Source organism: Pithys albifrons, chromosome Z, assembly GCF_047495875.1.
Source record: "Pithys albifrons albifrons isolate INPA30051 chromosome Z, PitAlb_v1, whole genome shotgun sequence".
NCBI lineage: Eukaryota > Metazoa > Chordata > Aves > Passeriformes > Thamnophilidae > Pithys > Pithys albifrons.
The window spans coordinates 35,120,366-35,138,380 of NC_092497.1; the positions used below are offsets into that span (position 1 = coordinate 35,120,366).

At 36.4% G+C, this 18,015-nt stretch overlaps 1 protein-coding gene across 3 annotated transcripts in view; it reads left to right on the forward strand.

Moving 5' to 3' along the window:
• AP3S1 (adaptor related protein complex 3 subunit sigma 1) overlaps nt 1-12,136 on the forward strand; it is a 29,799-nt gene extending 17,663 nt beyond the window's left edge. Inside the window, exons 5-7 of one of the 3 annotated variants that reach the window (XM_071580637.1) lie at nt 2,329-2,436; nt 5,236-5,277; nt 11,394-11,483. In XM_071580637.1, the coding sequence (XP_071436738.1) occupies nt 2,329-2,436; nt 5,236-5,271 (144 nt within the window). In that variant the 3' untranslated portion in view covers nt 5,272-5,277; nt 11,394-11,483. Of the gene's footprint in view, nt 1-2,328; nt 2,437-5,235; nt 5,278-11,393 lie in introns of all 3 variants that reach the window. The other 2 variants (XM_071580636.1, XM_071580638.1) reach the window with 2 other exon arrangements.
• Nucleotides 12,137-18,015: the final 5,879 nt, after the last annotated feature.

Below are 18,015 nucleotides of genomic sequence, written 5' to 3' on the forward strand. Positions count from 1 at the left end.
TTCTATTGCCAACATACCTATAGAAGCTTTTTTTGTTAACCTTGATTTCTTTGGCCAGATTTACTTCTGTCAGTGCTTTGGCTTTCCTAACCAAATAGCGTAAGTAGAAATTGTATCTTTCGTGTTTGGATGATGGAAAGGTAAATGTTATGGTGTACAACTTCTGTAATAAGAAAGAGTGCATGTGAAATACTGAAAGAACTGCTGAGCAGTAATATTTCTTTATATCTAAGAAGATTAAGGAAGGTATTTTCTGAGAGTTTTGGTAGAGAAATTCTAAGGTTCCCTCTGTGGACTAGTGTGCTTTAGAAAAAAATTATATTCCTGCTGTTGTTTCTGTGTATATGTAGTCTCAATTATAGGCAATTGTATTTGTGAGCAGCTGTATTCAGAATGGTGTTCAATCTCCTTCTTCACTGCATCTTTCACAATAGAGGTAATGTCAATAAATGCCAAAGGCTGGTCATTGACTCCAGCCATACAAGTGTACTGCTGTTTTGTGTAGTTACAGCATCAGTGCCACAGCTGGCTTGGACCCTGAAGTTTGCCTTCTACCATGTCAATTACTTCTTCATATGTAGCTTGCTGGCATGTTGCAGATCTCTTTCAGAATTTACACCAAGGGGAACTGATACCTTGGTGAGATGCATCCTTTGAACATGTAAATCAAGTTCTTTCTCTTGGTTATCAAACAGTGTTGCTTTGATCTGCTGTAGCAGTTGGCCTGCAGCCTTTTATTATCTGTATTCTATGTGCTCAAGGAAGCTTTTTTATCATTATTGCAGTTCAAGTTCTTAGAACTATGGAATAGTTTATACTGAAAGGGTCCTTTGGAAGGCATATAATCTAGTTCTTACTGCTTGAGCTTGGCTACTTCTTGAGTTTATGTGTGCCTTCAAATTATACAAAATTCATCAAACAGATTGCATCATAGAATTGTTCTCTGAACTATCATGCATAATGTGCACTTACTGTAGAGGTGCTGCACTAAACTTTATGACCATCACAAGTGGTGGAGATGTTTACCTTCAAAATGCCATTAGTGGTTATTGTTGATCTCTCGTTAAGGAAAATCAATGCCTGTGCTGGTTTAAAGGCAAACCAGCAGGGGAAATGAACTCACCACGAGAGAGAGATTATAAGTCAGAGCTAAAAATTAATAATAATAATATTACAATAAATACACTGGCACAAAAGGGAAATTGCTTTCAACTCACAAAACCCCAGCAGTATAACCCAGTGTCCTGGGGCACAAACCCGAGGGGGTTTGTTTGCCCTTGTGCTGAGACCCCTGTGGCTCCCCCAAATCCAGAGCAAAAGGAAATGAAAAACCTGTTGGTGCAGGCGAGGGCTGTGGTCTGGCTGAGACCAGTGATCTCCTGCTGTCGAGGTCCTGCTGCTTCTCTGGATCCGACAAGAAGTTCCCACTACTTATGTACCCTCAGGGAGCACCCAGTCCCTCCCCCTGGGCGGGGACTCACACAATGGGTGATTAACTCTGGGAGCCAGGGGGTGTTGAACTGTTGATGGCCCCTTAGCAGCTCCACCCCCCTCAGGCTGTGTGTGAAGGTGATAATGACTCCCTGGGCAGCTGCTGCTAATGGTCCATTGTCCTTGGGGAATGAATAGAGGGGGTAGAATACAGAGCTTTGATCACCCCACACACAGTGTTAACTGGTCCCTCCTGCTGAACTAGGACAATGCCTTTGTGTGTATATAATAGTTCCTATATTTAAACATACCTGTTTCATCAATGTCCTGAGCTGGTTTATGTAGTCCCACAGTTTGAGTTCTACCTGTCAGTCTTAGTCCTAGATGCTTAAGTCTCTGTATTTATGGTGTAGCTTAGCAATGTCAGTTCTACTTCTAAGCCTAATATTGGTGTGTGTGGTGGGTGAGTATCATTGCCTCTGTTCCTTCATAAGTGTAGCCCAAAATAGTTTTTACACATCTATTTGTGAGCAATTTATTTAGTCTTGTAGAACCTTCCTCCTAGAAATATTGCTGCTATGATGCTAATTAGAACTTATGTCCATAATCATTGGGTAGAAAAGAGGAACTGAAAAAGAGGAATGTGAAAGTTGCTTCTAGTATTGATAAGTGAAGTGGTGTAGCAGATGAGTTCGTAACAGAGCTAAGAGCAAAGATGATACTGGAGAAAGGAAAACCAAGTTACAAGCTTTGTTCCCAAATGGTTTTAATATAATTGCTAACACTAATTAAGGGATTTACAGAATATATTGTTTCCTGGGTATTGAGGAATCTAGATAACATCTTCAAATTGCATGTAGGACATCTTGCATTTTTGAATTCTTTGGACTCTTTTAGGTCCATAATATATTGGCCGAAATGGTCATGGGTGGAATGGTTTTGGAGACCAACATGAATGAAATTGTCACTCAGATTGATGCTCAAAATAAACTGGAGAAATCTGAGGTAAGAGTGATACATTATGTAATTTCTAAACTATAAACGTTGTAGTAAATGCATGCTTTATAATGCATTTATAAACTGCATAGTATAAACTGCTTGCTTATAATGCCAAAAATTTACAAAGTATCTGAAGACGTTGTACCTTTCATCCTAAGTAATACTTGCTTAGACTTGCTACTGATTACTTTTTGCTATTTGTATCCGATAGCATTGTCTGTCATTGCTATTGAGATACTTGGATAGTTCTGCAGAAAACCTTTTATTTCCAGCATATATATTGTGATAAACTAATGACTCTGGCAAAATAAAATTAGGCAAAGGAACAAAGTGTGTTTACAAAGACTACTAGCACCTGAAATAAGTGACAGCATTAATAGTGCAAAACAAAAAGATATATCAGGCTGAAATGGACTAGATAGAATTTAAAGCCCAGTTTTAGGCCCTTTAAAGTAAATATGCATGCTGCAGTTTTGTCAGTCTGAACCTTTGGTCTTCAGTGAATTGAGAAAATTACATTCTCTATATGCCTATAACAGTATGAGTGAGGGAGGTCATGTAAATTCTGGGAATCCCTTTTCAATTCAACAATTCTTGGACTTGTGTTTAGGAAAGACACTTAAGACTAAGAAAGGATTTTAGAATTACTTTAGCCATGACATGGAATATTTCTGTTCCTTTAATGTCACCAGGCATGCCTTGTAAGCTGAAATACTGCTAGTACATCTTAGCTGAGTGTGTTTGATTCTTACTGATGAGAGTAATTCCATAGAAGAAAACATTCTCAGATTTTTAAGTGGAATATTCAAATTTCTGAACCAAGTTTCTTTGAATTGGAGACTATTTCTGAAGTTGAAATCTTCTGAGTAGACTGCAATCTTGCAGGTGGCATAAATATGAACTAAATGACACTTAGGAGCTAAACCAGAGAACTCCCTACTTCCAACTGAAGTGCAATAAAGAGAGAAATGAATTCTTCAGCTTTTTTCTGGTACAGTGTATACTGTTCTCCTAATTCTGTAGTCTCACACTGTGCCACCTCAAGTTTTTTTTAATACATTTAATTGTCTATTGGGCACAACTTCCAAACTATAACCAAGAGCAGGACAACAGTATGTGAAAAACAAGAAAAAGCTAGGTATGATATGATACAGAACATAGCAATATGTATCTGGAAGGACTGTATTGTAGATTTTGAAGATATCCAAAAGGTTCATTTTAATACTTTCCTCAAATTTGGAGTTGTCCTCTGTGTATTTTTTTAATTTGATGGAAAAGTAGCATAGTGTTCCCAAAAGCTGAGCTTACTGAGCAGCTATGTCCCACCATGTAATATGTACATATGGGTTTTACCTGAAAATGCTTAATTGTGTGAAATCTGTTACTAATTCAGCTGTAGACCAATCTCTGACTGGTCATCTGAAACACTTCAGTTCAATGCAGCCAGCTGCAATACTTGCTGTTTTCCATTATTCATCAGTAAGTCATTCTTTCTTTCAGTATAAAAATAGGTGGTAGAAGATACAAGAAAACCATGTTCAGCTTGGAACTTATGCAAAGCAAATAGCAACTACTTCTTTTACACTCAGCAATTAATTACAGATTTATAGAAGACAAAGAAGTAGTGATAAATTAACACACTTGGTGACTGGGATCAAGGAGAACATTTCACTGCTCACCACAAATACTTATTTTTTCTTAGTTTAGTGACTATTTCTTCTCAAATTTAACAGTTACTGAGATACATCACAATATCTGGTAACTGTTTCCTCAGATCATTAATCATTTGTTTCATGTGTATCCACAGAAATTTCCTGATTGCTATTTCTTTTCCTTTTGTCTCTTTGATGAAGGTAGTAAATCTCACAGTATGTCTTTCCTGAACACTATTTTCAAGACACAAGCAAATCCATGTAAATCAAACTCAGTAATAATAAATTTCAAGTGCTGGTCACTAAGAAATCAAAACTAGTGGATCTTCTTAGTTTCCTTTAATTAAAAAAAATAAATTATTTGAAAAGCTAGAAATTATTATGGTGTAGTTTGTAGTTTATAGGAGTGCTTCTTGTGCCACAGCACTATTGCTTTACTCTCTTTTGCTTTTAGACCTCCACCATAGTTCTTGCCTTCATAAAGCAGCTACTTTAAGGGTAAATTGCCTTGTATAGCTGAAATAATGAAACCAGTGAAGTTGTAATTCAGGTTTTCAGAAATATTTCAGTTTTTATTGTGCTCATCTAGCTTCAAGTCATATACAAAATACAGCTATTTGACATTGGATATTTGTTTACTTATACATAGTTTCTAATTAAGCTTTCTGTTAGAAGTTAGTGAAGAAGACTGAATATATTTATTAATTCCACATATATTTTAGAAAAGTTATCAGCTCAATTTGTTAGTGCTTTTAACAGAAGTTAATTATTTAAACCTCTATAAGGGAGTCCCTAGCTTTGATTTGTGATTCAGCTCTTATATTGCTTGGATGGGCTACAAAGGAAACTATTTCTTTACTAAGAAATGTTGTCTTAAATGCATTTCCCTACCTTTCAGTTTAGTATTTATCTTTGAATGGGTTTTTGGTCAATCTTTCTAAACCCAAAGGTTTGTTGTGATAAAGGGAGGGAATGTTTTGGGAGAGGGGCATCGGGATTTATTCAGAGCTTCTGGAAGTGTTGTAGGTAAACCTGGGCTACCTCTTCTCTATTTGGAGTATTCAACTGCGTGTGATTTAGACTTTTAAGTTGGGCCTCATTTTTTCCGAACCTCCTGATCTTTTCTAGCTCTTTCCATTCTTCTCTCTTACAGACCTTTATCTTTCAGTCTCCCAGACAGGACAGGTAGACAAAGGTATTGCTGACTTTTAGAAAAAATGTACTTTTAACAAAAAGGGAAAGCAAAATGATGTCAAAGGCAATAAATTATGTAGGCCAGACTCAAAAATTATGTGTAAAAATACCCATACAAGTCCTTGTAGCCTACTTTTTGTGCTAGTTTCTTGTAGTTCCCTCATCTTTTTATTGGCTATAGTGTATTTTACTAGCTTTTCATTGACATCATATTTTTTATTTTATTTCTCTTCCTGCATTTTAGAATTTAACTTTTCTTTGTGTCATTGTTTAACAAACAAAGGAATAAGAACTTGTGTGAATATTAACCAAAAACCCCTGCAAAAACAATCTCAAGAAAAATTGAGCACACAGATAACAAAATTATGATATGATGGTCTAATAGAATAGCTTCCTCATTGGGATAATCTTGTCCCTAGTAATCTAAGATAAGTAATATGAACTGTTTTGCTTCACTGTTTAGAATTTCCAAATGAAAACATAGTTTTACCTGCTTGCAAAGAGAAGTTTCAAAATAAGCTTCAGATGAAGGGAACATTAGACTCCACCCCCCAAAACCCAACAAACTCCAATAGTTTTATACATAGAGAATACAATTATACATGCAACTTGTAAAGATGTATAAATTCTAAAGTTGATCATCCACCCTTAATTATATCAAACATAAAATGAGAAGGGCTGTCAGCATGTACTCAACTTCAGAGGTACATTTGCTGCTGTTATAATCTGAATAACTGGATTTTGTTCCAAAATATCTTGGTAACTGTAGTCACGAAATATTAACAAGGAACAGAAGGAGGAGGAGGAAAATGTATATTTGAATTCAATTTATGGTCATTGTCACCATTTGTTTTTTGATAAATTTAGGTCAGCTCAACAGTTTGAGTGTCAGTCAGAGTTAATGGCAGTACTTCAAAATTAATGTCCACTCTTTTAAAGTGTATATGTATTCAAACTGCAGGTATTTTAAAAAGATGGAAACTTAAACAGATGAAGTTTATTGTTAATAGCTTTGCTCTTTACTTTTAATGTTATCTTTCTAGGATAAAGTACCATAATACCTTTAAAATTTAACAAATAAAATTCTGTAATTGGATTCAGTAGCACTGAGTTGTAAATGCATTAGCTGAAAGTAGCTTTTAGTAAGATGCAACATTTTAATCTAAATTTGAAGTATGTTACAGCACACCAAGAAAATCAAGCACATGATCTTCCTCTGCCTAGTATGTCAACACTTGTAACATACAGTCTGTATTTCATTGGTAACACTAGCTAGGGAGCTTGATTTCAGGATTTTGGTTTGCTTTATTTTTGGTTTCCGTTTGTCTTTGTGCACAGCTAATTTTCTTTTTCTGTGTTCTGCTCACACATACTATGTTTTTATTTTTGGGTCTGGCAATGAAAAACAAACAAAGAAATGATTAGTCATTCCCATCCATTACTCTTTTTGTGATTCAAGTGCTTAAAATTTCTAAGAGTATGTCTTAAGTCTTATCTGTTTGGCCTCATTTTGATATACTTGCAGACTTCATTTTGGTTTTTCTCTAATTATGTTCATTTATTTAACCTCATAAGCAGGGGACATAATCATTCCTTTATATTATGTATTGCATCCTTTCATGATTTCATAACCCTGCTGCTTTGAAGTAACACTTGTTCTGAAAAGAAGCATTGCTATGAAACAGCATTAGCAGAGAGGTCCTGGTACCTCCAAAATACCTGGAAAAGGGTGGATGTTTTGCAAAGTGTTAGCCTTCATTATTTTGTTTTCCAGTAGGCCGTGTATTTTTATATATTTATTTTAGTGACAGCTAGCTCTGTGTGGAGTTATTTGGCATGACAACTGGATTTTTTTTAAACTTGTATATGCATATTTACAGTGTCCGTGATGTGCAATACTTTCCTCAAATGATCTGAATTTCTTTTTAAAGAGTAAAGCAAGGTTGCTGCTATCACTTGTATATGAAGTTATCAGTGGGGCATTATGAGAAAGGTGATAAGAAGAAAGAAAATTGATTCCTGCAGTGATTAACAATGAACTAAGTAAATTAATGACAGGTCATATTTCTCACTTGATAGTCTACGATCAGTAGAGTAAAAGTTCGGTTGTTAAATGTGACTGTTTCAATCTATAAAATGACATCTTTTTTTGCATATATGGTATTACTCTTTCACTGTAAAAGTATATGAACATGTTAACAAGCGTTTTTAGCAATAATAGAACCAAACATTTTAATATGCAGCGTTTCAACATTAAAGCACAACTAACAAATTAAATTGAGAGTACAAAGCAGCTGCAGCAAAAATGTGGTGTATTGGCTTAATGTAATACCAGCTGTATGCAATTTGTATTTTATTTCTGAAATTTCATTAATATGTCCTGAGAAGTTTCATTTTCACTTGCTTCAGTCATTTGCTCACTGTGACAAGGCAATTCATCATTCACTACACGTTTAAAACTTGCTATGTGTTTTGGTTTTACTCAAGTGAAACAGTTTTTTCTTTGCACCTCACCAACTTACCTGCTGAATTATTTGATAAAAATGGCAGTTGAAGCTTGTTGAGTTCAGTGTTACATGGATGGCTCTTTTAGTCAGTTGCTTCTAGAAAACTCCTTAAAAGCATGTGGGGCTGGAGTACTTCTTGTAGTACATTTGTGTTTGTAAATACAGTTACTTCCTGTAAAAGAAATTATAAATTCATGGAAGGACTGCATACCTGTTCACTGCTTGACTTGCTAAAAATGAATGCTAAGGACTTCAGATGTAATAGCCTTTGAATTGTGTTAGCTATCCAGTTTGGAAGAGCAAGTACTTTTCAGGCATTTTATCCATTAGACATTTTTATAAACTGTTTTCTTTCTCTCAGAAGTACTGTGTTGTGTTTGGTAGTGTTGGCATTAATTGTGCTAAATAGCATTCTGCTGTGCATAGTATGTATACACTGTTCTAAAAACTCAATACAGAGAATTACAAGAGAAGAGAATGTAATGGTTTGAAAATCTCTACACCAGCATATGATAGTGAAAGACAATCTCGCTGTCAAAAAAAGAGGTAATCTGACATTTCTAGCAGTTTTATCTGGGATCTTCACTGATCCAGAATGGTTCTCATGAAACATGACTTTTGAAAATTTGACTGTATAGGGGGATGGAAGGGTAATGCTCATTTCAGTTGTGGTATGTTAAATAATTCTCAATTGTGCCTCCATTGTATCCTATGCCATTGGGGCGGGAGGCAGGGAGTGTAAGTCTGTATAAAGAGGCAGGTAGGTAAAAATGATGACCAGTTATACTAAAACTATTTGTCCATTAAGAATAAAAACTTCCATTAAATGAGGGTAAGGAATCTCCATCCTAGTCACCCAGAAGGCATGTCTCTTGAATTGCCAGTCATGCCTGTTTGTGTGGACTATGTCCATTATTTACAGTATTTTTCTGATTTCCCATTGTTTCAGTTATAAATTGTATAATTCATAGATTTTTATTAGTATTTGCATCTCTGTGGAAAACAGTTTACATTGCTCCACTTTGATTTTGCGTAAAGAATTTTTCTCCAGTTACTGCATATAGAATTCAAAAGATTATAAGCATTTACTGTTCATGGAATAACACTTCACTGTTAGTTACTCCTTCATTAAGATTAGTATTTCCATGTTCTCAAATATAAAAGGTCAGTGTTGAGCAGCTTCATGCCTTCTGAATTTTTTTAATTAATAGCAAGAAATAACAATGTCTAATACTGCTCCTATAAGATATTGAAGATTTTGGATACTTGTATTTGCTAATACTGCTAGTGTTAGGTCCAGATTTTCCTCTTCATGAAGATGCTGCAATTGAAAGAGCCTCCAAAGTGAATGACCTGGTAGACTTGGTGATGATAAAGGAAACCAGGAAAAAAGAGTCTTTGAAAATACTTTCTTGTACCTTTTTAGTTTTACTTAGTATGGACTTCTGAGAACTGATAACTTTACTTATGTCAGGGCCAAAGTCAGAGCAAATTATTTGATTACATTAGTGATTTAAGTTCCCTAAGCTTTCTCCTCTACACCCACAGGCTTTTCCCAGTTTTGGCATGTCTCATAGAGAAGTGTTTGGCAGGGAAGATGTTGTTAATAGGTGACGCATGACTTTATGGTCTCTTTTCCTGGTACTGGAAATCCTCCTGTGACTAAAATCTAGATATTTGTGATGCTTTAGCCTTTCCACGTGGTATGAAAGGGTTACTTCAAAATCAGAAACTTTAATCCATTTTATTTTTACTATAGGTTATGTTTTTGAGGGGAGAAGGAAGAACGGTAGGTAGTATCTTAAGTGGAAATCTTATGTTAACTTGACCTTATGTTTATTTCTTAGAGCAGTAAAAGGGAGAAAATATTTTTTGGGCAGTCTTCAAAAAATAAGATTGTTATCTGAGGAATGGATGTCTATCTCCTTTTGAGCTGTAATCTAGGTGGACACCATGGAAGTCAGGTGTACTGCTCAATAATTTTACCCTGTAATTGCAGTGAATTTCAGTGAAAACCAAGAATCTGAAAAGGCTGTATTTTGAGCAGTAGCCACCTACCAACAGTTTTCAATACTCAGATATGACAAAAATGTCTCAAAGTTTTTCTTCTTGTTTTACTGTATTTTTTGTCCAAATTATTTATCTGGAAATGCACTGGTTTCTTCAGTATTTGACAAATTTATAATGGAAGGTATCCGTTCCTACAAGTGTAGTCTTTTTTTTTTTTTAAACCAGTTTCTAGCATGTTGCTTGGTTTCTTGTGGATTGTTCCTTTTTAGTGGACCTGCAAGATGCCACACTCTAAAATTGCAGTAGTTCTGAAAATCACATTGTGGTTATTATTCTTTTTGAATATTTTTAATCATACTTTTAAAGTATCTAAATAAAAGTTAATTCTTTCTACATATTCACAGAACTTGGAATATGATGTCTTTTTTCTGCAAATGAGAGCTCTGTTTATTTTTACAGTTTTGGGGCTACCCTTAAGTAAAACCACATAGCTAATCATAAATGCATAGAGAGTCTAAAATTTTAGAAGCATTTCCATATTTAATAGTATATTTTTTCACAACATCAAATACAATAATACTTCCTGGCCTTTTTCTATTAGTCCTTAAATAGCAAGGTTTTGGAGAGATGTTCTTCAGAAGCAATAAGGAAAGATCATTTCCTTAATGTCTTAAGGCCTCTGAGGTATAAATTGTTAGCATTTAATAATATACCCTAGTATGTCAACTTGTCAGTGACTTTATCTAATGGAGAACTGAATGGAAATCTTTAATTCTGTATTGTAAAACTTGCATGGTTCTATAGAAAGGCTCTGGCTTTGCATGAAGAGAGACTGCATATAGTACATGGCTTTAATAAGAAATAGGTACTTTTGAATTTGATAGTTTAATTTGACATAACCAGCTTGTTGTGTGATGTGTTCAAGCATCCCTGAGGATTGCAGATATGTTAGTGTAGAATTAGATACTATGGGGCAACAGATTATTCCACTTGGTCTGTAGAAATGATCTGTCAGCGTGGTCTTTATTACCCACAAATGCAAGGTGTTTATCCTTTTCATTTTGACTAAGCCACTTTGAAATAACTTTTGTATATGTATGTGTGTGCGTGTTTGTGTGTATATATATATATACATATACATATATATGTATATAGTCATTGATTTGACTGACCTTCAGCACCTTGTTACTTTGAGGTTACATATTCTGAACCTGTAACCAGTGTCAGTCAACTGTGAAATGTAAACTTTTAGGATAGGTAAGAGGCAGACAACACATTGGACATCCAACACCTCAAGATGTCTTTTCTAGAATATGCACATTACATGGTGTTTGGATAAGCCTCCTATTCCTCCCCCTCATACTTACCCATCAAGTTGACGTTACATGTTTCACCATATAAAATCGACTATGTGAACTGGGGTTTTTTTCTGGTTTAATATTTCCAAGTAATCCATTTCATTCCAAGTACAACTATCATCTCATGTTTCTAACTGTGTTACTGTGGAAATACTTGAAACATTAGTTGTCTATGTTTATTGCCAGCGAATCTTCTTGTGACCAACTTGCCTAACTTGCATTTTTCCTCACTTTATATACAGGCTGGTTTAGCAGGAGCTCCAGCCCGGGCTGTTTCTGCTGTAAAGAATATGAATCTGCCAGAGATCCCAAGAAATATTAATATTGGTGACATCAGTATAAAAGTACCAAACCTGCCGACTTTTAAATAACATGACTACTCCAGGTAATACCAAGGAAGAAATGTAGTAAGAGATTTGCTGCATAATTGTTTACTAAATAAGCGTCTCTAACTTTTATTCTTTGGATAAAACTCAAGGTACTGCATAGATATAATCTGAAAAATCTGTGTGTGGAGTTGAATGTTGCTTTTGTCTTGTTTGTAAAATTAAAGGAAAGGGGTAGTTTCCATGTGATGTCTAAATTACATTCCTATGCCCTTGTAAGGCATATCACTGTGTCTCAGCTGCTGCAGTATTTTGAGGAAGTATTCAAGATGTTCTTTACTTTGTATAACCTATAATGCTGAGGGGAGTTTGTATATTCACCAAGGTGTATAATTAGTGCATTCTTTACTTACTTCTGTTTGTTATGATTATTTAAGACTCAAGTGCAACTGTTGCATGAAAGCATTAAACTCATGTTTTGTTCAAATAAAATCTTAACAAGCCGGGCTTCTAAATACCTGTTTGTCTGAAGTCTACTGTTTGCAATAAAAGACATTTCCTATTCATGGAGCCAATTGACTATAAATAAATACTATTGTAGCAGGCATTAATGTTGTAGTTTAATCTCTGAAGGGCTTACACAGGGGTATTGTGTTGAACATATTGGCTCTTTACATTTTTCACAAAAGCTGTTTGTTATTATTCTGAAGGAAGACACTGCCTTTACTGAAGATCCAATGACTTCTGTTTACATACAGATGTTGATACTTACACAGTCTGATAGACTTTCCCTGGTGGTCTGACTTTGTTTTGGGAAAAAAGCCCTCTGTGGTTGCTCTGTGTGTTGTGAGAATCACAGAATGGGCAGCTCAGACCTGTAAATATGAGTCTGTCAAATAATGTGATAAAGAAAGGCACTCTGAAAAAATAAATGGGGATATTTTAATAGGGCCTCTGTGCCTCATGGGATTTATGATTCACTACTTGGAGAATTAGATTTGAGGTACACAGTGTTGTCAAGACCACAGAGAAATCTAATTGCTAACACCTCTGCGTAAGATGCTCAGCTCTTAAACTCTTCTGTGATTTAAAAAACATAAAAGGGGGATAGTGATTGTTTTTTATAATCATGCTCTTAAGTTCTGTGTGATGTGTAAGTCTGTTTAAATTAATAATAAAAATATCATTGGATATTTAAGAATTCCTGTAAAGTCTTTTTTTTCCTTCAAAAAGGTTTTCATTTAATACTGGATGTGAAAATACAATGATACTGTATCAGGAACAATGCATTTCAGGACCAGTCTAAGTCCTGCATTACTTCAGAAATTTGGGGTTGATGTAAACCAAGTGTTCTTTTCCTTTCAGTTGAATGTTAAAACACAGCCCATAAGATAAACTTGGAATCATATCACATCACTATGAATCACATTAACAGTGGTGCCCTTTGGGAGCATTTGAGAGAGAAAAAGAAAGAGGAATTATTTTTGAAGTAGAAAATATGATCCAAGGAATTTTAATGTGTTTCTTATGGCGGAGGTGACAGGGTGGAAACAACAACTTCATATATGTGCTTTGTATTACGTTTAGAATGCATCAAGTAACATACGATATTTTTAAAATGCTTTTGTAAACAGATTTGCTCTTTGCATACCTCTTGAAAACAATACTTATTTTTACAAAACAACTTTCTCAGTTTGAGGCTTCAGAAAATTTCAGGTGGGGTTTAAGTAGTAAACTACCTCTCTTGTTTCCACAGAAGAAATTGAGAGAATGAAACACACCCCCTGTTTTTTGTTGCTATGAGGTATTCTTTAGTATTCCCAAGCCAGTCAGTTTAGCTAGTACAAATCTGGAACATATAATTACACCTGTTTTTGCCAACTTTTGTTTTTCTTCTTAATACATGGACCATGTGACATGCAAAGTAAAGATGCTGAAAATTTTCCTCATTGTTTCCCCTGTGAGGATTTAGTTAGTTCTGCTGCCAAAGGATAAATAGGAAATTTTGAAACATTTGGTATTCTGACCTACGGAATGTTCTTTGGGCTATTTGTGAAAGGAGCTCACAATTTTGGAAATTCTTCCAAGTCCTCTATTTTTTGTCTCACTTTTTTGCCTCTGGTTCATTTTCAGATTTGTAAGCATATATAGTTAAGTAATTTATTTTATTCTTTGCAGGGAAATGTTTTCTGCTTTTATTTGAATCAAACATCCAAAGCCTTAAAGAAATTACATCTGAGATGCATCTTGACATGAAGGATGTTTCAGATCAATTTCTCCCTTCTCATCTGTCAATAATTGCCAGGCTATCTTTCACTTTAGTGAATTGGGTCTTTGCTTTTAACAGTTACATGACCACTTTAAACACTTGTAGTTTTGTGGGGTTTGTGGTTTTTATTACTGTTATCTGTGCTACTTTCCTTCTACCTGACATGTCTTCTGCCAAAAAAGAATCTTAGCTGGGCAGCTCTTCTATCGACACCAGGCTTTCCAGGAAGCTTCTCCGTTCGTGACTAGCCGGTAAGTATTTAATGCAAGGCTGTAGCTAACAGCTGTGGCGTTCTTACTCAAAATCCTTGGATGGGAAGAAATGCTTTATCAGATTTTTCACAGTAAAATTGCACTCCTTTCAAAGAGAAATGCACTCTCAGAAGTGAACTGTACAGAAAGCCTCAGTGGTAACATTTTTTCCTTAAGTAAACAGAGATGATATGACAATGTGTAGCTGAACCTGTCTGTTTGACAGCCCTTTGCCAGAGGAGTGTCTTTAGAGGAGTGTCTTTAGTTTGACAGGGGAGATGCTGTCCTCTTCCCCTGTCATTTGAGACTGCTAGGCCTTAAAATACAACCAAACAGAGGAACATGGGATACTTGATTGATAGAAATGGTGGAAATTGTATGCTTGCTCTTTCTAGCGCTTGTCTTGTGTCATAGGTAGATATTCACAGGCTTGTCACAATCCTGATCTGCTTTTCTTCTTCACCTTCATGAGAATGATGTGCCTTTTGAATTCTTTCTCTTATTTAATCAGTTTCTTCTTAACTACTGCTTAGTATTTAAAATGTAAATAAGCTGTGGGCTCTAAATAATTAAGTTCTTGATTATGAATTTAAGTGGTTTTGGTGCTTTTATAACAGAAAAACCCTTACGCTTAGCATAGATATATGTTTGTGAGTGTATATATATGTACATATATATATATATTACATCAGTCTGTCGCACTAACTGTTGTTACAAAGGAGAGAAGGTCATTTTGAATCATCCCTCAGCTGCAAAAGACAGGCAGATAATTTGCAATACTACCTTCATAGTGCCTGACTTTTAAATGATGTTCATCAGAGTACCAGCATGAGTCACTGAAAAATGTTTTTCCTAAGTTCAGCGATCTCTTAGGACTGCAAGGTGGATTCTTCTCAACAAATAGAGCAGAAAGGATAAAATTTCAATTGGGTGAGCGGGGATTCTCATCTGCCTCCTTGGACTTGAAACTGAGCAGCGAGTTTTCCTCCTGAGGCAGAGACAGTAAGTACTGCTGAAACAATCTTATGACTTTTTTGTTAAAAGGTAAGTATCTCATGTTGGCAGAGAATGCTGTCAGCGGTATCTGCAGCACAGACAATTCAGGTGCTGTGTTCCCTCTTCTCCCTGGATAGTGAACCACTGTTTTGAATATATTTTTTGAAAAAGGGAATATTTTACATTACAAGTGCCTGCAAAGTTCCTCCTCTTAAAGAGATGTTGCTTCTATGATTCATATTCCTTGACAGGAATTGGTGGTGCTTTCCTGTGAGTACATATGACCTTTTCTTTCTAGGAGCACATTCCAATAAATGCTACAGTTAGTCCTGAGTTTTACTTAGGCCTGTGTTCGGTGAATGGGAACTTTATAATAATCTAAGGATTGCCTTGTAAAACTTGATATGGAGTTATGGTGTATGAGGGACATACTGAAGGAACTGGAAATTAAAATGTCAGTTAAATAATTGTTTGCTTATAGCTGTTAAAACAGAGCCTAAGTCTTGCAGAAAATATATTTCTGAACTGCTGCACAGAATATTCATAATTTTTACTAGGAGCAAGGAAAACAGCCAAGTACTGCCAAAACTTGATGAAAGGTGAACAGTTCATTTCACAAAAAATAATCCTTTGGTATTTACAGTTATGATTATCATAACAAATTGTAAATCTCTCTTCCTTTCTCCTTTAAGGGAAATGATCTGTCCTTGCAATTTTTGATGTTCAGTGATTACCTCAAAATACTCAGTGTGCTCTGCTAATATTATTGCTTCCATTCTGTGGGCAAAAACACAAAGGTAGTCTGACTGCAATGTTAGCTTAGCAGCCAGACTTCTTGTCTGCAGAAGTTTTGGCCTTGTGGCACTGTAGGGATGCAGTTGGACTTTGGAGGAGCTGGGGGTCGAGACAACACCTCTTTGCACAGACCAAGTATGTCCTTGACAAGTGTGGAGACATTTGAGTTGATCTGGAATCAATCCCATGAGGCAGACTGACTGGCACACTTGTGACATGTTCCACTGCTTTCCTGCCTAGTTTGGATCATCTGAAACTCAGCAGCACATCCAAGCTTAAGGTGCTCCTTTCTGGGCTGGCTCTACTGTCCAGCCAGCCAGAGAGACTGCAGGAAGAGTGGAGCAAGTCCTTCTCCAGATTCTTTCTGAACAGGACTATGAGCATGTTACTATTGCTGGATATGAAAACAGGCCTGTAATGCTTGTCATGAGCTGCTTGGATGAACAAGTCTATTGTCTCCCTGTTTTGTGTTAGATTTCACAGACCAATCCACACACAGGATTTTCAGTATTCTAGCAGAGTTGCTGTGGGGCAGTTGAGCTTCACAACTTCAAATGTCCACAGGGTTAACTGCATGGGTGTATGGCTGACATCTGCATGATCAGTGTTCTGTGTTTGGACCTAAGAAACTTATGCCATTGGTGTAGTCATGGTGTGTGGCACCCACATATTCCCCACTTAAAGGCTCACCTGAACAGGTTTGACCCAACAGTCAAGAGAGAAGCAAAACTGGAATGGCCTTGGCATTCAAAATAGTCTTTATTATTGTAAAGACATTTGCTTTGCTGATACGTACTAGAACAGCAAAGGTCTTTCATAATTCAAACAGCCACTCTGTTCTCAAGGGAAGTCCTGTTTCACTTCATGTTGGAAGTTGTTTGTATCACCCTAGGACAGAACTCATGATTCCTTTTCTTCCTGAGACACTCTGACATCTCAGATGCCATTGCCTGTCTGCATCGCTGGTCAAAGTCTGCTTCAACAGCAAGGGCTGTCTGTCTGTCTGTTTGTCTTTTATGTGTTTTCTGCGTAGGTATCATCACAGATACCTACAGCAAAGTCCAGAGGGTCACATCCTGGCTGCTAACCCTCTTCAAAGTACTGAGCACTCACTGAAGACGTGATTGCCCTGGTGACATATAGATTCAAACTGAAAGTAAGTTTAGATTACACGTCAGGAAAAAATTCTCTGCTGTGAGGGTGGCGAGGCACTGAAACAGGTTTACCAGAGAAGTTGTGGATGCCCCATCCCTCAAAGTGTTTAAGGCTAGGTTGGATGGAGCCCTGAGCAACCTGGTTTAGATGTGCATGGCAGAAGAATTGAAACTAGATGATCTCTAAGGTTCCTTCCAACCCCAACCATTCTATGATTCTATTAATATATTGCTATATAGAACTGTGGTATTACAAGAATCTGCATCCTGCCTGGAGTTCCCTTAGTCCTTTAAAATCAAGGACAGATAACTGTTGGCTAGAGGCCTTCTTCTCTGAGTTTGACTATCATGGTGTTTGTTTAATGTCCCCTCACTCTTTGATGTGCACTGTTGCAGTTATACGTGTTCATAGGAGGACACACTTTCATAATTTCAAATGTCTCTTCTTGTTCTTTCCACTCGTCATTTCTTCCTCATAATTTTTTATCAATGAAATTCCAAATAGCAGTTCAAGTATTGTGGGGTGATGGCCAAGGGACAAGTATGTTTGAAAAATTGCACCATTTGAAAGGGCTTCAATTACTAATAGGTATGACAAAGGCTGTAAGTGAATTTTAAGGGTGAAAACCATTTCAGGCTGGTCTTGTGGATCGTATCTTCATGAGCTGGAGATAGCTGGAACATTAGTGCAAAGTCCAGATTCTTTGGCAGAGCTAAAGAAACTGCAGCCTCTGATGGGCCTTCAATGCACAACATATGTGTGTGTGAGTCCTGAAGGGGCTGTGAATGTGCTATTGTGACTTCAGGCTGCAGACCCACTGCACGATGAATGGCAAAAGCACAGCTATGTCTAGACAGCAGCAGGGAGGCTGAATCCAGCATGTTTCAAGTTAGGGAGAACATTAAAGAAAAGAAAAGAGAAATAGTCCATCACCAGAAGACATGCTAGTGGCTTTTCACTTATTTAGTCTTTTATTACATTTGAATGTTGTGCCAAAGTTTGGGATTTTCAGTGGCATTTATTGGCCAAACAAAGATGGGTGCAGCACATAGACTCTCAGCACAGGGCCAGT